Here is a 24,272-nt window from a genome sequence, read left to right on the forward strand (position 1 = left end):
CATGTGGTGTGGCAGTTGCGACACATCGGAACCCAGAAACCTATTTCAGTGGTAGGAGAAGTACCATTCTCACCTCTGAGAATTTCTTCACAGCCTTCTTAAGTGCCAGAGTATACTGCTGAAAAGCAGACCCTTTGCCCTCAGACCTTTTGGTACAACCTGTATGTTTTTCAGACAAGCTACTGCAGCGTGTAGGCCATTTGTTGGACTGTTCTGCCTGCACCGAGAGGCATGCACTGCCATGTTTGCTGTCATAAAGTAGTGACCTGCATTTTGATCTTGTTTCTCCTGTAAATTGTTTCTCCTGTACCACTGATCTGTTCATGCTTGAACTTGTTCCAGAGAGTGCGTTTTGAACTCTTGATATTGTAGTCCATCTGGCATCAGTACTTGGCTGCTTCATATAGTAGAAATTTAAAACCAACATTGTTGGTTGGCTGGCCTTGCAAGCCACTCGGTTCATGTTTCCATGTGCCGAAAAAGAACAGACATCACAAGCAGCAGCATGTTGTTCCGTTTCTTTGGCCTGTTTACTGAACAGGCTGAGCTCTCTCTTTGGAGAACATAATTTGTTGACGATGGCAGTTTTCCACTTCTGCACAAACCAGGCAAGGACACATTCACGCAGAATGAATTACTGTATTGAGCAGGTCTCAATATCTGGTCTCTGTGTGGAATGCAAGCATTAAAAAACCAGCGGTGTTGGTAAAATAATTTTTATAGGCATCAAAATAAAAATGCAGGTTAGGGTAGCCTGTGAGTATTTTTATTACTTTTAAACAGTGTATGCAACCACTAAAAGAGCACTATTTGTTAATAAGCAACGATCTTGTGCTTTTAGGTTCCAGCACTTCGCCCTGTGGTCATGTGCATAATGAAAAATATGGACCATGTGGAAGAAAAGTATCTCAAACAGTTGGTCAGTAATAAAACCCTCTACAAAGAATGTGATGTCCAGGTAAGCAGGCCTATTTATGTATGTCTTCACTATGATACATTAAGAAAAGCACATTTCAAGTGTACCGGTTGCTATGTACTCTGCCAGCAAGCTGCTTGCACTTAAGCTCTCTTCTGCATTTTCAGCATTATCTAATGAAGATTCCCGTGTCATATTTTACAAATGCGTTGTTCTATTTAAGGATTGCCTGTTACCGTGAATAAGTGCCTCCAGAAACAGTTGCTTGGCAAGATTTTTTTTGCCTGATTACTGCTACTTTCGTAAAAGGATCGTGTCACTTGAAGTGCTGGTCTGTGGCAGTGTTTCAAAGCGTCAAAGAAGTGCCACCACACAGTCTTGAGGTTTAAATGCTGTTGAGGTGCACCTCTTCAGTGCACACTTCAAGGTATATACTTTATGTGTTAAGAAGCATTGCAAAGTCTGGTCAAATGTTGCTCTGTGGCTTTCTACAGGCTCAATGTTGCTTGCATAATCTGGTCATATGCCCAGTCCCACTGTGCAAGTTGTGGATTTGGTGCATTCATGGATCCATCCCATGTGCAGGTGAAGCGCCAGATCTGGCAAGAACACCAGAGCCTCTTTGGGGATGAGGTGTTGCCCCTGCTTTCCCAGTACATCAGGGAGAAAGAGGAGGCCCTGTGGAGCTTGACACCGCCGGTCGCAGCTGGGGCAACTGCAGCTGAAGCGTCCTCCTTTTTTAGCTCGTCACCCAAGCAGCGCCGCCAAGGGGCCATCTTGCAACGCCTCCTGGTGATGGTGGGGCGCAACGTCGTCCTCTATGATATGGTGCTCCAGTTTGTGCGCACGCTGTTCTTGCGAACACGCAACGTCCACTACTGCACCCTCCGAGTGGAGCTGCTCATGGCCCTACATGACTCGGAGGTGCGTGCATATCGACATTTTTTTTATGTATTGTATGTTTTGCCTAATTAGAATGCATTTAGACTTCATTTACACATTTCAGCTCGGAGAGCTTTCTTGATAATGCTGAAAGGTCAAAGTGATATCAAATGTGGATGCTAAACATCGCATTATTTCAATGTAGCATGCATTCTTTATGGCTCAGCAATAATACATATAATGCTTAGGTTTTCTGAGTTGAACAATGTAAGTTTTCAGAGTTGAACAAAGCTGTACAGCTGAGGCTGATGTCACAGTGTTGAATATTGCTAAAACTTCATGAAGCTTATTGTAACTTACAGGCACAGACATCTGCCAAGAATGAAGCAGGGTGACTGTATACTTGCAACAGAAGCAGCAAGTTCTAGAGAAAGTAGTGCATCTATGCTTTCTAAAGGCTGGCCAACTTGAAACAAACTTTTTCTGCTAAGTTCGTGCAGCATGCAGTAGTATAGCTTCCTACACTGCAGTTTGCTCACATCTTCTGCCTTTGCTGAATATGTGGACGCTAGGTGCCAGTGTCGGCGGCTGGCTTATTTTGTCGTTCCATGAGGGTCTCTCTTTAGGCACGTGAAAAGAAACATGTGAATTAATCTGAAATTGAAAAGCAGATTGCTGCATTTTGTGGGGTAAGCAAGGCATAGTGCATTTATGTCATTAGTTGCTGACCCCCTTGCACAGCTGACGTTTGCACACCAATTTCGCCAACAATTCTTGCGAGGCAGGATGTGTATGGTCTGTTTTCGGATAAGTTAGTACGTTGAGTTATAATTTTTGTAGCAAACCTACCAGTTACCCACACCTATACTGTCGGACAAAATGCAAGACAGCACAGAAATTGGGAATGCATAATAAAGGTTTGATTGCACAGCCAGCTCACAGTGTTCTGCATTTTTGTGTAGTTAAGGTGCCGTCATGCATGGGAGAAAGGAACAGCGGTGGTGCAAAACTGGGAACTAGGAAAACTGGAACCACAGGCAATGTAGATGTGACACAAGGATGACCAAACAATGAAGAGGAAGAGGAAAGAAGTGTAAACTTTAAAATAAAACTTCTGAAGCATTTTCAACGGCTGAACTAGAGATGAGCTGCATTGGATCCTCTTGTGTCTTTTCAGATTTCTGTCATGTAGGATATTAATGTCCTAGAGGATACAGCTGGAAAAGAAAATGAACAAAATTATTGAAATGCAGATCCAGGACATCACGGCTGTTGACCCCTGCCACAAGTTCACATGGTGTCTTGATGCCTGCATCCGGGAGAAGAACATCGACACTAAGCGCTCCCGAGAGCTTCAGGGCTTTCTTGACAGCATCAAGCGGGGCCAAGAACAAGTGCTCGGGTTTGTGCCTACCATTAAAGGTGCACTGAAGAGGAATCTGAACTCGTCTTTTTTCCGCGGGAACTCAATCTACACGTTCCGAGCATTCTTAGAAACTTCGATTTATTGCCCTGTGTGGCCGATTTCCCTAATTAAATCGAATTAACGCCCGGCTCCCGCCTTTTTTTCTTTAATTCTCCCTCGTACAGTTGGCGGAGTCGACCAACGCGGGGAGTGCCTTTCACCCAGTCCCGTGGCGGCTTGCCGCTCTGCCATCGGTGGAGTAATACGTAGTAGTCCGTAGAAGCAAATAGTCCACGCGTATTTTTATTTCTGCGGGCTTACTTTGCGGTTATATTATCTGCAAATGAAACTATTTATTCGCGGAAACCTAAAAAACAAAATGAAGCGAAAGCAAAGCCTCCACGGAGCTGGCTGAAAGGCACTCCCCGCGTTGGTCGACTCCGCCCACCGTACGAGGGAGAATTTAAAAAAAAAAGGCGGGAGCCGGGCGTTAATTCGATTTAATCAGGGAAATCGGCCACACAGGGCAATAAGTCGCAGTTTCTAAGAATGCTAGGAACGTGTAGATCGAGTTCCCGCGGCAAAAAGACGAGTTCAGATTCCTGTTCAGTGCACCTTTAAGCATGTTTTCTTCTGCAATACTACAACCCACTCATCAGTATTGATGTACTAGGGTAATAATATCCAAGGCAAGATGGTAGCTTGTCATCTATTCCGTTTTGGTCATTTAACTTGATGGGAACAAATTTTGTAAAAAGTACGTAGGCCACCACCCATGCGACCATGGGTAAATCTAGGCCATGGGGGGAGGGGGTGTCTGTGGTGCGTTTAGCACTCCAACACCTTCGAGAGTGAGGATGAGAATTTTTTTTTTTTTTACTGCTGTCCACACTGCAGCTCTGCTGATGTATTTGGGACCCAGCTACCTGGGCAGAGTTTACTCTGGTCACACATGGAGGAGGCTGCATCCATTTGAATAAGGGTGTAGTGTCATGCTTTTGAGCTGCAATGCAGCAGGTGTGGTAGGAGCTCAGTTTTTCGAAGTAGTGAAAGCCCAGTGGTTCTGTAAATTGATGCAGTTAGCTGTCGATGTAGAGAACAAAATGCACTGAATGTCTATGCAAGTTGGCTGCTCTATGTGAAGGAGCATTCATTTACTATAAAGCAGAATCCTCAGCTGGTTCGTTATTGATGCGCTGTAAATCACATTGAATGTGACTATACATGCCCACATTAAAGGGAGCTTGAAATGTGAACAGGTCATGGGGTATTTGTTGTAGAAAAAGCTGAATCTATGGAATTTCAATGCATACTCATTTGAAGTTTTGCTAGCGAGTGTGAGTGGTTTTAAACGTAAGTGGCATGTATGATGGGGTCAGCAAGGGATTCTGATGTTAGACTTTTTAAGGACTAGTATACTGTGGCTTTGGGCCTTTTTAGTGTTTAGATTGTTGAAGAAAAAACTTATCTCTATTGCCTTGCTCGCAGTGCACCCCATATGGGAATAAGTTCCAGCTCAAAATAAAATATTTTGATAAAATCTTAGCCATTTTTTCTCCCCTTTATTCAAGTATCTAGAATAGTCTTACATTAAGTCAAACGTCATAGGTCATTATTTGAGTTATCAGGAGTCCAAGTTTTACAAAATGTATTAATATGCTATGACTAGTACCTCTGTCACACAGGCAGTTTCATATGGCTATTGAGCCTAGAGACTGATTTTCTCAGTCCTGATCAAACTTGAAGGAGTTGTTCTGCTACTGCATGGCAAACTTGATCATTTTTGAGAGGTTCCCTCATCTTGCACCAAGGTGGTATGCCACCATCATCACTGCCAATAATTTTGCAGACTTGCAGCAATCAGCCCACAAGTTTAACCTGAAAAGACTGAAAACAGAATGTTTATTCTTTGCAGTAATATTAATCCCTCTGGAAATTAATTTCATTGGATTGGACAAGCTGTAGTACCATTTCCGCACTTTTGAAGAAGCTGCTGTCGGCTGTTTTTGTATCACTTTAAATAATGGTATTATGCTTGCTGCAGGGTTTTATGGCCCAGCCTGCCTTTTTTTTCTGTAAAATAAGTTGTATATTTAGAAGTTCCACAATTTTGCAGCAATTATACTGCTCAGATCTTATTCCTGATCACATTGCTGTGAGCACTCCCATGTCCGAGAGTGCACGTTGCTGCCACTCGGAGGGCTTTAAAATCTGGATAGTGTTCCACGCTGCTCCTCTGACTCAATAGACTATTGACTAGATGGCCATTAGAGTTGCCGCGTCACCAATCACCCACCTACACCCTCCAGAAGGCGCTCCCCACCACCCATGTACTCACTTATACCCTCCAGACACCCCCATCCATGAGAAGCCCACACGACTCTGGAATGAATAAGCAACAGCGAAATACAGTTCAGTGACACAATGGGAAGACAACCATCGTAGTACAACCAATACAGTCGAACCCGATTTTGTAAAACTCGGTTAGGCCACCGCGGTGGCTCAGTGGTTATGGTGCTCGGCTGCTGACCCGAAAGGCGCGGGTTCGATCCCGGCCGCGGCGGTTGAATTTCTTTGGAGGAGAAATTCTAGAGGCCCGTGTACTGTGTGATGTCAGTGCACGTTAAAGAACCCCAGGTGGTCAAACTTCCCGGAGCCCTTCACTACGGCGTCTCTCATAGCCTGAGTTGCTTTGGGACCACCAAACCAAACTTGGTTAGATCGAATTATCGAATTGTTCTTTATATCGAATAATTGAGCATAGTAAAGCTACAATGTGCATGCATAGGAAAATATACGGCTATATCATGCAAAATTCGCCGTCGCATCCGATAGACTGAACTTCAGACAGCTCTGGTCAACACAAGAAGCTGGCTTTCCCTCAGCACTTCTCCAGAGGTTAGCTTTTCCGCATGGACCTGTGTGTGCTATTGTTGCTATGGTGCTACGTAGCGCGCGCAGACCAATGATGACGGGGATTTTCCATGACTCAGGTAGCGGGCGTATACCCAGTAAACCAGAATAATTCGTTATTAGCACGTTGCACAATTTGCACAGTTTGCACAATGCATTGTGCTGCCGTCAGCAATTTCACATGATTTTCGTTGTCTCTGTGTGCGCATGATGGCAACCGTGAAATGATAGAACCTTCGCTTTTTCATGAAACTGGAAATTATCAAGCGAGTTGAACGAGGTGAGAAGAAATCCAAAGTCACCGCAGCATACAAGCTTCTGAGAAGCATATTGTGTACCATTTTGAAGAACAAGGCTGACGTTTGGGCTAAAGCAGAGAAGAGACCCGGTAGAAAAAGCAAATACTAGTACCTGCGATGCTTGCAGAACACGTTTCAGTTCCAGCAACCTATAGGTCCAATCGAAGAGCGTGGATGACCTGCGAACTTTTTGCCAAGTGGCTCAGATCTTGGAACGGCGACCTGGTGGGTGAAGATAGCAACATCTGCCTCATTGTGGACAATGGCTGTGCCCTCCACTGCAGTGCTAGTTTGAGCAACATTGCACTTTGATTCCTGCCGCCAAACGCTACTTAAAGTAGGTGCTTCAACTTCTCGACCAGGGGATAATCCGCACAGTGAAGGTTGGTTGTAGGAAATGTCTGAACGGCTCCTGCAGAACCTGAGGACTGGAAGAGGCCTAAACTAAAAATCGACATCTTCAGCACCCTGTCTATGCTGAGTGGGTCATGGAATGGTGTCAAAAACGAAACTATGCAAAACTGCTTCCGACATTCTGGTCTCTGCTTTCCCAGGGAAGACGGAGCAGCTTCTTTGTTGGGTGAGCTCGACAAAGCCATCGCGGGTCTTGGATAATATGTGGAGCTACTTGTTCGAATTTCCTGGTGCTATTGGTAATGGAGCAGCCATAGCAGACTGTCTCCGGAGACCACGGCGTTGAGGCCACGGGAGAGCTTGTGGACGAATACATCGTTGCTGACGTTGCGGATAACCAGAGCACCACTAATGCGAATTGCGACAAGGACTTGAGAGACATGTGCCTGCATGCTTCGACATGCTCCGTGCATTCAGCATGGTTCGTCGCTGTTGAGCGTCGATAGGAGGCTGTGGTCACAGCTATACGGAGTCCATCGATAACATTTAAAAATGTTTTGCACATGTTCTCTCCGGGGCAATGAAAATGGAAATATAAAAAAAAAATTCACAACCTTTTCGCTCGGTAATCTCTGCGAAGTAAGTGGCTGTGATATAAATACATTTTTTTTTATCTCAATGAGTTTGCATTTGTTAAATTTACTTCTACTTTTATATACAATTACATGTTATATTGAACTCGTAGGCATTTTTTTTTTGCGAGTTTGATAGGTGCGGATTCAACTGTACTGCTAATGCAGATTTGTTGCATCACATTGCATTTGTTGCATCACATTGTCGCATCGCAGTGCAATTTTTAAAAATCATTGTAAAGGTTTACAAGGAACTGAAAGGTATTGAGGAAGTCCAAATTTTGTTGAGGGAGGCTTACTTAAACAAAACAAACTCCTGTTGTTTTGATGTCGGTTTCTAAGATTTTTTGTTTAATTTCACTGTGTTCAAAAGTTCTAATCAATGCTTTTGTGTTCTTGTAGAGGTAAACTTTATCATTTTAATATTAAAAGGTCAAATATCAGTTAAAGTGTAGTACATACAGAATCGGTAGCAGGCAAATTACAGGCATGCATGTTGTAAAAGTTGCACAAACTATGGACAATTATCAATATGTAGAGAGAATTGTGTAGTTCATGCCATGCACACTGGCCGCACATAACCAGTTGGAAAATTTTTATGTGCATGATGTCATAGAGCCTGACATGGTTACATTATTGGCAACAATGCAATCTCATCTCACATCCCTCTTAGCTGAAATTTTAGCTTTTGCCATCTCACTTCTGTTCACAGTTTTAATTGCACTGTCGCCTACTACAACTTCTGTTGAAGGTGAAATTGCACTTTATTTAATTTCAATTTTTCAAACATTGTTTCTTTAGCTTGTTTACAGTCTTATTATAATATTGTTTCCACAGTGCCCACTTATGAGTACTGGCCACCTTTTCAGATTGAATAAGCAAGTCGTGAATGAGGTGAAGATGAAAATAAGAGCACATTTGTTTGCTTATCTTGGGGGCACCCTTTATTAGCTCAGTCTCTGGGTGATTGAAACCAGTTTTGTACTGCCTGCAGTCTTCAGATCAATGCAGGGTGTGTGTAGAGGTTTGGATAGAAGTAAACATAACTGACTGCAGCATTCCAGCATATGTAGCAGAAATTGAGGCATAGGGTATGTGCATGCATGGCAGTATTGTCAGTGCATTCACTCATGAGCACACCACGAGTCTCAATTTCTGCCATGTTAGCACAGTGAAGTGTGCTTTGTTTGTTTTGTTCTCACCTGTACACGAGGGGCATATAGAGCCAACGCAAGTTATAAAATTTGTCATAGTTAAGTACAGGCGTGCCGTCTCCTAGTTTCAGTAATCATAAGCCTACTATAAAAACATCACAAATCTGGCATTTCCAGTCTAATACATGAGCACTGGTTTATAGAGCCACTTGTCATTGCAGGGACCTTTCCATGACACTGTGCGACCCATATGCCATCAACTTCTTGGCCCAGTCTGCCTTGAAGATCATCAACCACCTGATCAATGTCGAAGGCTTTCCCAGGGTGAGGCATACTGATCGTTGTGTTAAATCACGAGGAGCTGACAATTTTTTGGCGCATGCAGGACAACCAGGTCCTGGTGTTGGTGTTGCGTATGCTGGCTCTTGGCCTTCAGGCATGGGAGATGATAAGCACACAGCAGTACAAGGAGCCAAAGCTAGTAAGTCTAAATATACCTTTTCCTTGTTTGGCGTGCACAACCCAAAGCCACTACAAAACCTTGCTTGGTGCCAGCACCTTGCAAGGACTGAACATTTATGTGGGCTGCCAAACGCGATGTATGCAAAGAGGGTGTATGGTTTTGTAACAAATGTGTTTAGTGAGCATTTCATTGCAGACCAAAAATAATCGCCTCCCTTAAGAGGGCATCAGCTTTCAACAAAAATTTATTTATTTCTTGATAGATTTATATGAAATTTTTTTTTACCATATTGGAAATCATTTTATGACTATTCACACAAAATTTCATTGTAATATCTCTATAAAATTGTTTTCTTTTATATTTTTCCTCTAAATCTTGGGAAAAGGCTGCATAGTTAAGAAAGTGTGGAAGAAGTCCGCATTGCATTCATACTGGCATGCGACAGAACAATACATTCTTAGAATTTTTGTTTCACGCAGCACAAATTTTGCTTTTGAATTTTCTGTGATGCAGTGTCTGTTGACATATGTAGAGCGGTAAAAAAAATTGCATGCAGAAATTTAAAATTCACATATTTGAAAAGCAAAAAATGTCTTGACTTGCACTGTGGTCCTGGAATTGCTATGAAACAAAAATGGGATCAAAACAGATAAAGCAGTCTTAATAAAATCTGCTTCGCAAAGTGAGTATCTAAGCAAAAAATTGTAAAAGAGAAAAACGCCCATTGTTCAAGTGTTTCCCCACAATGCACAGCCTCCAGCCAAGTCCAAGGGAATTCTAATTGTCATGGGAAATATACATCTGTCTGTGCTAATATAAACGTCTGTAATTACACACCTTATTTTGTAATTTGTTCTCCTTTTGTGTAGGATGTACAGCTCGTCACCAAGTTTCTCCCTGCTCTGATGTCACTCATGGTTGATGATCAGGTAAGAAGTGCTAGGGACTTTTAAAAGTGCTTTTAAAAATGGGCAGATGTGGAGGCCTCAAAGCAAATGTGAAAAACAAATTCAAATCAAGGTGTCAATATGTAATGTTGAAGACAGGTCTTAGGCCTTCATAGGAGGGGTCGAGGGAAGCCACAGGGTTACAGGGAAAACACAGCGGGCGAAAGCAGAGCGTCAGTCAGGGAGATTGGGTTAGGAAATGATCATGACTGGCATGGGACAGGGTTAGTAAGAAATCAGTGTGAAAGGCCATTGCAGTGGACTCAGCTTGGCTGATGATAAAGTACAGCAATGAGCTGTGTATGTGTCCATCACAGCCACCACCTGCAGCATGGCTAGAACGTAAATTTTTTTTCAGAAAGGGAGGCTCACATGCTGCATTTTCGAAATTTTAAGAACTGATATGTCTATATTACTAATGGCCGGTTACAAATATCTAATTACAGTCAGGCACCTATCGGTAATAGTTAAAAAGTTAGCTATTAGAATTTAGCTAATAACTTTACTAGATTTTTTTATGTCCGCCAACACTAGTATTACTATGCCGCAAAAAGCTTCTCTTGAACTAAAAAACTCTATTTTTAAAGGCTAGTGGTGGACTTCCCTGAAACACCTGGTTTATGTACTTGGGTGGATGTGTAGTCTTCGACCAAGTGGTATATGAGATGGAGTCAACATGTAAGACAGTGCAAGATCTCAGACATTTCACAATTTTTTGTTCGATTTGTGTGCTTTGTCTGGCTTAGCTACCTGGGCTGCAGCTTCCAGTACCATGAAAAGCATATGTCGTTTTCATTATCATGTGCTCCCGCAGTACCACCTCCTCACAGCATAGAAGTGGGACTAATGCTTTGGCAGTTTTACATATGCCTTCAGTGGAGCCTGCTATTGAAACACTGTTAGTAGCATCACGATCAATCCTTGTCCACTTGTGTGGTTGTTCCACTGAGCATGAGAATTCTTTTCTATCTAGTCTTCTAATAAATCAACCTGTCTTGGATTTTCAAGCACATTTCATATTAGGTCCTGTGTTGAAGTGATTTATTTATTTGAACTGCTTGGTGATGCCATTGGATGATGGTACTAAATAGCAAAGAGAGATAGTTCAGCTTGGACAGCTGACCACATATAAAGGCAATATTTTCAATTCATGCTTTAGACCATAATGTTAATAACCATACCTAACCTATATCTCCTTGTGTTTGGTGCATTATGTCGCAAGTTCCAGCTGCATCTATAACCTCCAACTGCTATTACTATACTACTGAAATAAAAGCAACAGTTGTTCAAACAAATAAGGGCCATGGGCTTAAGTTGTGTTGAAATACTATCATGTTTTCTATGACAGAGAACTTACTGCTCAGCATGTGCAGTACAGGTGTTGCAGATCCTGCTGCTGTGGAATTTGAAAAATTCATTCCATCAGCCATTTGTTCTTGTTCAGGGCTTCCGAAATGGAGTTCTCTAGAACCCTTTGGTTCCTTGGAGCATTTTTTTTAGTTTCAAGTACCTAAATCCATGCATGCTTCAGCCAACGTCTTTCTTTTACCCACTTTATTTTACGGCATTCATACTTTAATTGCTCATAGCAGACTGTTTCACTACTCAACTAGCAAGTCATTATTAATTTAATGTGGGCATTTTTTAAGGGGTCATGCATCTGCATGCTTTTTTTTTTTTGCATGCATGTCGGGCAGGAAGCCGAGACATGTAGTGTTTATTAGTGTCTTTGAAAATTCGTTGGGATCTCCTGAGGCTAAAATAATTGAGAACCTCAGTTCTAGTTCTGCGCCAGGCCATTGAGCATTGAATATAAACTGTGGAATTCAGGTGTTAATGATAATGGATAAGCAGCTCCGACGATAATGGAGTACTAATATTGCAGCCAGGAAATGTGGACCTGATACAACTGTTCCCCATACTTTCCTTAGTGCATGTCGCTCACATTATCTGTGCAGATATTAAAACAGATGCGAAGGCAGGCAAGTGAGGTTGCAGACAACTTTCTTCAATATTCAAGAAAACTTTCTTGAATATTTTTTTACTTATAGCCAGGTAGATATGTACATTATGTGCATGCATTATGCATACCTTGCCGTCCCTTCATTTAATTTCATTTTACACCACTGTTTTTTTCCCGTCTAGTGCAGAGTAGCATACTCTGGTTTACTGTTCCTTTCACTACTTTAAATAGTTTATTCGTTTACTGTCTTTGTCTTTCTTTTTTTATTTTGTAAGCTGAATGCCTGTAATTCTGCTTCTAACCGCACTTCACTGAAAACCCTTTCTTTTTCTTGTGCATGTGCTTGTTAGTTGTAGCTGTCCTCAGAGGCATGTTCAAAACTGCCTGAGCTTATTCACAGTTTTGTCCTAAGCGTCTGCTGTGTTCCTCTCTCCAGGTGAGAAGCTTGAACTCCCGGCTCCCTCAGGATGACCGAGAGTCTGCCATCACAACCATTGAGCATTCAGGACCACCCCCTGATGCGTATCAGGCCTATGTTCAAGAAAACGCCGTTGCCAGCGTGCTAGCTCTTTACTACACTTTCCACACTGGTTAGCATTTCTTTTTTTTGCTTGGTTTGTTAATGCCTTTTTCTGTTTGTGGACTGAACATGCCATGTTGACATGTGAAAGTATTCTCTTGTGTGAATGTATTGTAATGGTTGGTTTGAGACCACAGTCGAACCTCGGTAATTTGAGCTCGGTTAATTTGAAAGCATGGATAATATGAAGAATTCTTGCCGTCCCCATAACTTCAGATGTCAATTTTATCCAATACTAATTCTAGCAAGCAGCCTGCACCAGCCCAGTTAATTCGAAGATCTGGGATGCTATGCGGGAATGCCCGATCCCGATTTCGCTATGAACCCGGTGAAGCGACAGCCCCAGTTCTCCCAGCTCAAAAACCAGTTCATGGTATGGCTTGTGGAGTGCCAAAGCGCGGGCCTGCAGAGGAGAAGACGTGCTTCACTGCAATGCAGCAGGGGAGGCCGGTTTCAGTGTCACGGACTCCCAGCACTTCGTCAAGGCAGTGTGTAGTGGAGGCGCTGTGATTTATACACCTCCCACCCATAGCAGTGTCAGTTCGTGTCCCACGACGTTATCATTCTTGCTTCATGCCCGTGACGCATTGACTGCGTGCAATGCCAGCCCAAGCCATTTCTCGGTATGGTGTGGTGTAGCTGAGGGGTTAGGTTGCTGGCATCTCTGATTAAGAAATCACAAGGTGCATCCAATAAAGGTAGCACATTCCCACAACAAAATGTTTTGCCTGGGTACCATTTTCTTGGTATGCACTGCTAATTTGAAAACCTGGTTAATTCGAATATTTTTCGCTGTCCCAATGATTTCGAATCAACGAGCTTTTACTGTACATTTCTTCCAAGATAATTACTTGAAATAATTCATTTGCTGCTGTAGAGTGGAACCTTATTTAGGTGCACATGGAGGTAGCACAGGAGAAAAATCTGTAGTACTGAGAATTTACATAGTTGTGCCTTATTATTGTAGGCATTATGGTTTCCAAGCTAAACTATCCGTGAAGCACGTTGTCCACTACAAGAAGTTGTCAAGAAAAGCAAAACATAAATATTTATTCAGAAAAGAATTTTGCGATTAAGGTCTGGTTTCATGCATAACGCTGTATAAAAAATGAAAATTGGATAAAATTTTGGCAGCTTGAAGCGCATTATCACGGTTGCCATTTTTTTAAAATTTGCAATCTACCTCAACTTCGAGAGTAGTCGCAAGCACGAATCATATCGCAGGAAAGGTGTAGAGCATTCTAAGACAGCTCGCATCTGGTAATAGACACGCCCATGTGTTGGCAAGGTCTCCTGGCCCCTTGGTGTGCCACCACCTTTTGCCTGTTTTTTTTCTATGAGCTGGGCAGGGTGCTTGGTTAGCCTGGCAGCTTTCACTGCTTGATGTGCTGTGGCACTCACCCACTTATCGGCCTTAGTGACATGTTCGGCTGCCTCGTTTGTTTTCTCATCTTTGTGTGCCACTACATAAAGCTGCTATTACCGGCATAGGTAAAACTTGCTAGCTTTTAACTCATCTGGCTCCATTGCACGGCTACGGCTACAGCACTGCTGCCTTAGAGCAGTTAGAAGTGTAGAAGAAACAAATGAAGGATGACCATTTAGTTATACTATTTAGAACACACAGTGCGTGACATTTCAATAATGGTCAGATGGTCTGAAATGCCAGGAAACAAAGCTGTCTTATTCCTGCCACTGTTGTTTTTATCCCACTGGGGGCACTGAGATGGAAAAGTCTTTTTCTACAGCATACCATTTGGACAGAAACTGCGAAAAGTTTTGGCTTCAGTTTTGGCTTTGGCTTTGCCGTGGTTTTCGGGCGATGCTGTAGGGCTTGCCAAATGGTGGGAGCTGCGAGCATTTCTTGCAAAAAGCAAAAGGATGCAGTGCAGTAGGTCATGAGATGCGTAGCTGTCACAGCTTACAAACCGTTCGTGCATGTCTGCTCCCAGACTGCTGACAAGTGCTGAATGTGGTTGTCAGAGGAGCAGAAACTGCACCTCTTGTCGTGTCGTTGATTTTTCATTCTTCATGGAAAGAAGAATTGAGCATAGTAGTCTCTTCCTACTGCCATATTAGCCACCACACATCCGCCATATTAGCAGTAGTGCAGAAATTCTGTTTTTGGCCTTGCTGCCATCACTGCAGCTCGCTGCTTCCTGTTTGTTCATTGCGACTAGCAATCGTTCATGGTGTATACTGCATGACTAATGATCGTGGCATTGGCAGTGTACGGGCAGCGCTTATATTACTAGTGCTTGAGGGTGCAGTTGCGCATTCGTATCATGTGTAATGGCGCAGGAGGGTGTTTGGAACATCCAAAATTCTACACATTGCACACAAAGAATTCAGGCCAGGCAATTTTATAAATTCTTATCAGCCATGTTCGTATCATCGAGATTCTACTGCATTTGTGATCACATCAGGTGTGTGAGTAGACAGCCTGTTTTTTTTTTTGTTTTTTTAGTTGGGGGGGGGGGGGTGATGTTTATGTCTAAGACCAGTGCTTCTCGCTCCATTTGCTAGTTTTTGGGGGCCTTTGTGCATTCAAAATGCATGCTTCACTCACATCATGCAAACTGCAGCAAACAAGAAATTCAAGTTTACTAGTTTGTTATGGGGATATTGAAAAGGCTTTTTTGGTCTTTATCATGTAGCTATTGAGAGCATTTTTTTTATCATTTTGCTTTACATTCTGGGAGTATTGACATAGTTGACTGCCATATGACTGCCTTATTCTCAGCCTTTTGCTCCATCCTTTTCTTCACAGTTTTAGTAAATTATACATAGTATACATGCTTTTCCTGCATGGACTTACTGATATCAGTGATACCTGGAACGGAGATTACAGCTGGGAATCTACACTGGCCCTTGCCCCCACGCTTCTATTCTTTACTTTTGCACAACATGCCTGTCGTAGAAAACCTTGCCAGTATTCAGTCGCATTTTCTTTGGCTCACAGGGGTGCTTTGCAGTGCACTCGAGGGCAATAGCTAGTGTGCCACCAAACACTGATACTTTGCTGACTTTTTCAGGCGTATTCTTGTTGTGGGGCTATATTTTTTTTATGTAGTACTGAATTTCAAAATGCAAATTTAGTATGTATATGTGGCTTTTCTTTACTTTAAGCTGACAACATCGAGCCCTAGCTATTGTGAATTGCTGCTACAATTTAAGGAGGTACAAAATGGATAGCAATCATTGCCAGCTCAGGGATTTGGCACAACAGTTTTGAAATGAAAACTCTACTTTTCATGTTGGTGTGCTTCAGTGAGGTTTTACAGTACACTGCCTCTTGTCCAGCGGATCAAAATGGGAGCTGAAAATAGCAGACTGCTAACGGGTTAGGAACTACTTTATCAGTGTAGAACGCATTTATGCAGAGCTAGTCCTGCTTCAAGCATATTGTTTTGCATCTTTCCTGAAAATACAGGCACATGCAATAGAGCAGCAGAGGCAGGCAGGATATGTTGAATTGAAAGCGATTGGTTTGGTTTATTGGTTTATTGGGGTTTAACGTCCCAAAGCGACTCAGGCTATGAGGGACGTCGTAGTGAAGGGCTCCGAAAATTTCGACCACCTGGGGTTCTTTAACGTGCACTGACATAACACAGTACACGGGCCTCTAGAAATTCGCCTCCATCGAAATTCGGCCGCCGCGGCCGGGATTGAACCCGCGTCCTTCGGGCCAGCAGCCTAGTGCCGTAACCACTGAGCTACCACGGCGGGGTTGAATGGAAAGCGAGTTTACTTGTGGCTGTTCATGACTTTGGTGTGAGAAAAAAAAAGGCTGTGGTACTTCCTTCATTGCCTGCACGCCTTTTTGTGCTCATAGGAAAAATTAAATTACAGTCTGCTTTGCTACTTTATGTCAGATGGAAAGAGTATATCATTTCTGTCACATTGTTTGTAGTCCTATGGTGCAATGCTAAAGGCTCATGTATTGTGGAATGTCAGTGCACATTGAAGAACCCCACATGGTCGAAATTTTACAGAGCCTTTCACTATGGCGTTCCTCATAGCCTGAGTCGTTTTGGGACGTTAAACCCCATACAACAACTTTGCAGACCTAGAGAACTGATAGACTTGCATTCATGTCCATGTCATGAGTCATGAGGCATGCTGTCATGAGTTTCCATGTTTGACTGCTTGCTCTTTTTGTGTTTAGCTGCACAATAGTTTTTCCTATTTTCACTTGGAACTATATACGGTATGTACTCGCGTAATTGGCGCCCTCATGTAATTTGCACACCCCTATTTTATTACCCAGGTTTGTAAAAAAAATTGTTTTACTCACATATATATTAAGCATTCTGCTGTGCCAGACCACCAGCATGCATGTGGGTACGCGCAAGGCAGGCTTTGGGAAGATCGGCGTGGCCGCATCGCCGTGTGTGGCTGCAAATGGTGTGAGTGGCGAGGCAACAAACTGCGTGCCGCTTGCTCGCGCTGCCAGTCGCTTTCCTGGACGAACAGTTGCATGCGTCGAATTCCGAAACTCCCGAACTGTCTGCTGTTCAGTTTGCTGCTAGTCAGCCAGGCCACACACGAGGGCACCGTTTTATCGCCTCTTGTCTACATTTGCCTCTAACTGCTGGCTTCGTGATTGTATTATTGCACATTTTTTTCTTTGAGTTGTGCATGTGCCGTCATGCCATCCTGTGTGGAACTACATAATGTCGGGTGGGGCAAGAGGGGGTATGCATCTTATTTCAAGTCAGCTTTTTTTGGCTAGCGAGGGGTGCGAGTAGTGGGGTCGAAGTCTGGGCAGCAATATGCGGTAGTATACTATATTGTGCGTTATGATCTTTGTAAAGTTGTTAGGATGTGGTTGCAAAATCTTCACGTAATCTGCGCACCCCTTTTTTGAAGCCTCATCTTAAAAAAAAAAAGTGTCCATATTATGAGAGTAGATACAGTATATTCTGTTTGACAAGTTGTGCTTCTTGTTTGCACGCAGCTCGGCAGCGTGATCGAACGGGCGTGATGCGAGTGCTCGGGAGCCTAGCAGGGGCTGAGGGCCAGCGTGCCTACCAGGACCCGTTCCTGCACACACTGGTTGGCCACTTGGCTCTCATGGCAGATGACTTTGCACAGGAAGATTTCTGCACGGTTGTTTTTGATGAGTTCTTCCTCAGTGGCCTGAGTGGCAACCCTTCTGGCAGCGGACTAGGTGGAAGTGCCTCTGGCAGTGGCACACCTGCTGCATTGCCGAGCACAGAGGTATGTTGACCCCCCCCTCCCCCCCATGCCCTTTTCTCTCTTTTCCCCTGCATGGCTTACTTAGCCACTCTGGCTTCTTTATTTTTTTTTTTTAAATTGTATGCTTAAGGGGGGACACAGGTCTTAGAACATTTTTTTTATTTATGGACCAAATATAATGAAACTGCATAGACTTATTCAGTTTTTTCTGCTGATTTCAAATATGCAATTTGTTTATTTCTAGACCAATTAGTTCCTGAGATATTAATATATATCATGTCATTGTGTGCTCAAACAATAGAAAAAAAATGGGCCACCAGAAATTTAATTTTAATATGTGGGTAGATACTACAATGTGTGAGGAATGCAACGCTGGAAGCAGTTTTTAGTTTTTTGTCCGTATGGACAAATGGGCTTAATAGTTAGTTTTCAAGTGAGTTAACCAGACATACAGTGCCAGAAAACACATGACACACATGAAACTAACTATTAAGCCCATTTGTCCACACGGACAAAAAACTGAAAACTGCTTCCAGCGTTGCATTCCTCACACATTGTAGTATCTACTCACATATTAAAATTAAATTTCTGGTGGCCCATTTTTTTTCTATTGTTTGAGCACACAATGACATGATATATATTAATATATCAGGAACTAATTTGTCTAGAAATAAACAAATTACATATTTGAAATCAGCAGAAAAAACTGAATAAGTCTGTGCAGTTTCATTGCATTTGGTCGATAAATAAAAAAAATGTTTTCATTGGCTCATTGATGCCATGCACCCACTATCACTGGGCTTGAGCTGATAACAAAAGAAGACAGCGCATGGTATCACTTCAGCCAGTTATGTGATATGGGGAGTACAAAAATGGAATGGAGTCATTATATTATACTGGCCTTGGCAGTGACAGTGGAACTGAAAGGTGGGATGGGGATAAACTGTTCGACTACTTGTTTGTTCCCACCACTGCGTTTGCTCTTAAAATGTGTCGACACGAAATAGACACGGCTTGATACAGCAAACTGAAATACGTGCAGCTTCATCTGGCTTGGCTGCGCAGCCAGAAATAGAGAGCCTTGCTAAAGGTAGTGCCTCCAGTACTCAGGAAAGGAGGTCTCTCAGTGCAGTTGCAAATTTTAGTTCAAAAGTGGTGCACACATTGGACAGTACGCTTTTGCGTTATGTCAATTAGCCTTGTATGCAGAAGGTGTGAGGTTCAGTCCTCAGTGCCACTGGGTAGCCACTGGTTTCCAATGGGTACGAGCTTTTTCTGGCCTGCCGCTCAGCTTCTCTAGGTTGAAATGCTTGGAAAATGAGTCTTTGACCTGCCTTGTGTAGACAAAAACATCTTGCGCCCATGCATTGGCAAAACCTGGCCTTGCACCATTAAAAATTCATCATATCATCAATATAATTTTACTGAGGTAAAAGCGAGTGCAGGAAAGACCATTTATAGATCATAACTGCAGGTTTGAAACCACAGTTTGCACCAGCCATATGATTTTGCTCCTTTGTGCTGGCCCCTATATTCTGTATAGTATTTGTTGTGATAATTTTTTTTAATACTTTTAAAACGCACATTTTATGGTTATTTGTGCTCAGGCTACTGCCAAACTGTATGCCAGTGCAGTACAGTGTACAGTCTTTGTCAAAATTTTAGAGCCCAGGGGGTCTGCTTCTAAGCCTTGCAGTGGGTCTCCTGTAGCATTCGTGGAAGTCCTACCCATTGGAGGAGGCAGGACCAGAAATCTCCTTACCTTCAGCAAATTTGGAGCGCTGGTGATGCATTGCGAACCAGACAGTGTGCTTCAGAAGCAAACCCCCTGGGCTCCAAACTTTTGACAAAGGCTGTACGTCCAAGTTTGAAGCTGTGAAGCCTCCAATTCTAGTTTTATCATGAATGTGAAGACAGAGCAGCATAATGTATTAAGACAAGCAAATCAAGTGTTTTTCGCAGATCCCATTGCTTTGCAAGTTGCAAAGAGAAGTGGTTTTGCTGGAGATAGTATAGGTTTCTACTTGGACTCTGCTAGATTTTTTACCCGAAATAGAGAGCACAAAAAGACATTGCATCCTCTATACCATACCATGTGCCATGTCTATACCAATATATTTCTTCATGCTGGTGTTTTCACTGCCTTCTGTGTATACTTCTTTGTCCAGGGCTCCAGCAATGCTGCGAGGCACTTGTTGCGCTTGCTGTGGCATGTGCACGCCAAGCTACCTTCTTCCAGGCTGCAGGGTCTCATGAAGACACTGCAACCTCTTGTTCAGGTGAGCTGTGATTATCTGGTGCTAGCATGAGGACAAAAACAATCAAACAAGCACTGTAGTGGCATTCATGTTGCATAGCCACGCTTTTCCTCTAGGAAGATTTCATAAAGTGCGGCATACGTTGTGGAAGTCATGAAAATATAGTCCACCCTCTATATATACGAAGTCCGTAAAATCCACAATTTACTTCTTAACATTAAATTTCGCTACATTGCAATTCTGCTCCTAGCATTTAAAGATTACTCCAAAGCATGTGCGGACCACTCTTAGGAAAAACCATCATTTGCGGTGAAAGTGGTCCATTTTTATTCACTTTCTTTGCCATCAGCAACAGCGTTCCGAGTCATTCATAGGCCCATAGGGATTGCATTGGGTCTCGCTTGAGTTGCAAGCTCATCATCTGTATCAGTACATCTGTCACATCAAGCGCCTCTAAGGTGATGATGATGCACCCATCGGGTGTTTGTTTCGCTTTCGTCGGCACCATTTTATTTGCAAATTCTCGAGCACATCGCCGATACAACACTGCGTTCCGTTTCCGACACTGTGACCTCTTGGGGGGGGGGGGCGGGGGGGGACAAAGGAAAACCAGGAGAGAAAGAGTAAGGAGGGATAGCAGCAGCAGGTCATACTGGTATGCGATGAAATGAAATTGAGCTCTCTCCGTGCCTTGTTTTCTATACTGTAAGTGCAAGAATGTACATCTTTTTGCCCATGCACGCATCATCTGAGTGGGAGGCAAAGTTGTCACCAGGCTTACAACACTGGGCACAGCACCGGGTTCACAGCTCATGGGTGTACCGACACACTCGCTCTTCCATTCCTCTTTCTAGGTTTTGGGAATTGAATGCGACAAATACAGCACAATAGTTTTGAGCGCAGGGAGCGCACCACATCAGGCAACAATTTTTGGGCAAGATAGCAAGAGTCATGCCAGCCGCGTTGGCTGGCTGCGCCGACACTTGTGCCTTCTAGTGGATTCACTCGAGACCATGTTCGCCAGCCTCGCCAGTACTGCCCCAAATGATGGGGCATGTTTGGTTTGGTTTATTGGGGTTTAACGTCCCGAAGCAACTCAGGCTATGAGGGACACTGTAGTGAAGGGCTCCAGAAATTTCAGCCACCTGGGGATCTTTAACGTGCACTGACATCGCACAGCACACGGGGCTCTAGAATTTCGCCTTCATCGAAACTCAGCCGCCGCGGCCGGGATCGAACCCGCGTCTTTCGGGTCAGCAGTTGAGCGCCGTAACCACTGAGCCGCCACAGCGGGGCCTATGGGGCATGTGCACTTGCCGCTATGATCATCATATCACATTTCCCATTGTGGTGCGCATTTTGGCTTGGGTTTATTTTAAGCCAGCAGAGAAATTTCGTAATGTTGAAAGTGCTGCAAAATTTGCTTCGTTATATTGAAGCTAAAAACACATGGCGTTCTATGGACACAAAGTTGGGAAAGCTAAAATACCTCATTGCATCGAGGATTTAATTGAATTGAAGTTTGTTGCATCGAGGTTTAACTGTGTAAGTTATTGCTACACAGCCCACTTTTAACAACATCATATGGGTCATGCAGGTGATTTTATAAGCAAATATTTCAACTGTCGCATTGCACTAAAGGGCAACTCCACAGCGTGTCAGATAAAACTGAATTGCCACAGACAGGCAAGTCTGTTAAAGTGGTTAAGTAATACTGGCGTTGTGTATGGGGGTTCATGCTACGCATTGCTTGCACCCAGCTAGGTAAGGCTTAAAAGACTCCCTAGTCCATGGCATATGAGGTACGGCATAGTGGGCTCGTTGACCCACCTGCAGAGCGCAGAAAAGGCTGCAGTAGGGAAGCGTCAACAGATCGAGTTTATTGTCAGACCATGTACATATTCAAGTGTTATGTGCTTGCCACAACCTGCGGGTAAAAGGTCCTGAAAAGGCCACTGAACTGCACTCAGCTGTAGGCAAGGCTGGTGTGCAGACTCGCCTTGCTAGGCCAAGCATGGTCCAGAGGACATGGTGACTGACCTGGATGAAGGCAGGATAGAGATGAACAACAAGATACGGGTGCTACGATGTGGCACACTCCATTCTAGTGAGAGGAAGAGGAGGTGCTCACAGTTAAAATCTTGAGGGGGCTTAGTCTTTTGATCAACTTCATCTTCAAAAATTAAAAGCAGTATGAAAAGGGCAAGGAACATGGGAACAGCAGGGCTAGTCAGTGCCAGTCCTATCATTTCTGTGTTGCTCATTGCCCTCATCTTTTTCATGCTGCTTTGAATTCCATGGGGGCTCTTCCTTACTGTGGTGAAGGAACACATCATGGAGCCACTGGCACCAGCTGCTTCAGCACCACCCACATCTGGATTGAGGGGGCAAAGAAAGGTGCATCCCAAGGGCAACACTAGCTCACACATGATGTCATTGGCTGAGATGGCAGTTCCCAGGGGCCAAGTTTGATGGTTATTCTAATCACATGTGAACAAGGAAATGGGTTTCTGAGGATCCCCACGTGTTTTGACATTGTGGAAAAGGAATCCAACTATAAAACGTGATTATTGCACGCTGAAAACACAAGAGTACAACTACACTTGTGTAGTAGAGTTGGTCTCTAATAACCTTGAACATTAAGTGACTTTGTTCTTTGTAGCTAATGAAGTTTGTGTTAAGTGGATGAACTGTAGTGCATTGAAGTCTTGTTGGCAGAAGTCTCGTATTCTGGGAGTTTGATATGCAGCCGTAATAAAGTGCTCTCTGTGTGCGGTCAACAACCAGTAAAGGCCAATCATCAGGGCTTCAGTCTATGCCAAAGATCCTGAGGAAGCGGAATCACTGGCAGTAGCCATCACCATCTAGACTCAAGACCAACAGGGGAAGTTATCGCTCATAGTGACGGAATCCCAACAAGCCTGCAGGGACTACCTTGCTGGAAAACCTCACAGAAGGGCGAGCACACTATTAAGTACACTCTCACACTCACACAGCATAACATGGACACCTGGTCACGAAGGCCTAGCTGGAAATGAGGTAGTGAATGATCAAGCCCGAGCTCTCACAAACCAGGTGGATCCCCATCCCTACCCCACCCCCCTCCTAGGACTGTATGGTGACAGGCTAGAACACCTTAGGCTAGAAAGAAGACATTTCTCACCGCCACACAAACAACTGTCCTCCTCAGATGCCTTTGACTGGAGGAGAATACAAACAAGCACATATCCAAGTCTTTACATTTTACACAAGATCAGACCCACACAATACCCAAGTTACTGTCCTTGGTGCGCAGCAAGCCCCACGCTCTACCATACATCTTGGGAATGCCAGGACAAACTGGACAAAAACTTAGTAGTGCCACACCCGAGACACAAGCAGTGGGAGGAGGCCCTGACTATCGACAACCTGGACCAGTTAGCCTGGATCATCCAGCTAGTCCGCAAGTCAGCTGCCGTCAGTGGAGCCCCTGCCCCGGCCACCCAGCTCCTGCGAATTAATCTATATTTTAAAAAGTTTTCTCTTTCTCTGTCTCGCTGTCTGATTTGTTGGCTGAACAAGGCAGGAGCATTTGGCTGGTTTTGCATAGGCGCAGTTCCAGTGTAATGCCATCTATGTTTCAGAGCCATTATTTGTTGCTTATTTTACTTTATAGCATTCTCTGCATAGAAGCTTAGCTCTCAATGTGGTCTTGTTTGCTAGTGGTGCCATGCTCTGTGCCTTGGTGTTTTGTGTGATATGGCACACTATCTTTCGTTTCACGTGCTCTTCATTTTGAAAGATGCTGTAGTGTTTGTAGGTTGAAAATTCTCCAGGTCTGCCCCTTTGTGATATCAATGCGATAGCATTAAGGGTCCCATTCAGTGGAGAACCGGGCATTGTGGTTGGTGTGTCGAGAAAATCCGGATTGGTCAAGAGGGTCGCGACGCCACACGGGGAGCTACAAAATTGAAAAATGATTAAAACGTTAGAAAAATTGTGATCGTAAGGTTGCAGCAATACTCAAACATCGTTTTGACGTTTAAGAATGTAAAGTGAATTAATTGCTCTGAAGATAAAATTGGGGTAATTAGATGGGAATCAAACCTGAGTCAGATGCTATCCCTAGGCCATCGAGGCATGTTTGTTCGACTAGGCTAAAGGGAGGCCTTGTGTGTCTTGTCCCACAGTGTCAGTGTCTGCGAAATGATACGCAAAGAGGACCCCAGACCGCTGAAGGGACCCATTAATGTCCCCTTAAAAGGACAGTGAGGAGAGCTCTATTAATATTTTTTTTAAAGAAAAATCCGATAGTTGGGTATTTC

The 24,272-nt window shown here is 43.6% G+C and overlaps 1 protein-coding gene across 4 annotated transcripts in view; it reads left to right on the forward strand.

The window, feature by feature from the left end:
* Nucleotides 1-24,272, forward strand: part of LOC149352381 (negative elongation factor B-like) — a 54,968-nt gene that overhangs the window by 19,102 nt on the left and 11,594 nt on the right. For all 4 annotated transcript variants that reach the window (XM_089581541.1, XM_089581540.1, XM_089581538.1 and 1 more), the window contains exons 2-10: nucleotides 842-958; nucleotides 1,502-1,840; nucleotides 3,052-3,200; nucleotides 8,777-8,879; nucleotides 8,941-9,036; nucleotides 9,888-9,947; nucleotides 12,365-12,518; nucleotides 17,469-17,731; nucleotides 19,879-19,989. In XM_089581541.1, the coding sequence (XP_089437667.1) occupies nucleotides 866-958; nucleotides 1,502-1,840; nucleotides 3,052-3,200; nucleotides 8,777-8,879; nucleotides 8,941-9,036; nucleotides 9,888-9,947; nucleotides 12,365-12,518; nucleotides 17,469-17,731; nucleotides 19,879-19,989 (1,368 nt within the window). In that variant the 5' untranslated portion in view covers nucleotides 842-865. The remainder of the gene's footprint in view (nucleotides 1-841; nucleotides 959-1,501; nucleotides 1,841-3,051; nucleotides 3,201-8,776; nucleotides 8,880-8,940; nucleotides 9,037-9,887; nucleotides 9,948-12,364; nucleotides 12,519-17,468; nucleotides 17,732-19,878; nucleotides 19,990-24,272) is intronic.

This window comes from Amblyomma mixtum, chromosome 3 (assembly GCF_055824585.1).
Source record: "Amblyomma mixtum isolate Tamu chromosome 3, ASM5582458v1, whole genome shotgun sequence".
Classification (NCBI taxonomy): Eukaryota; Metazoa; Arthropoda; class Arachnida; order Ixodida; family Ixodidae; genus Amblyomma; species Amblyomma mixtum.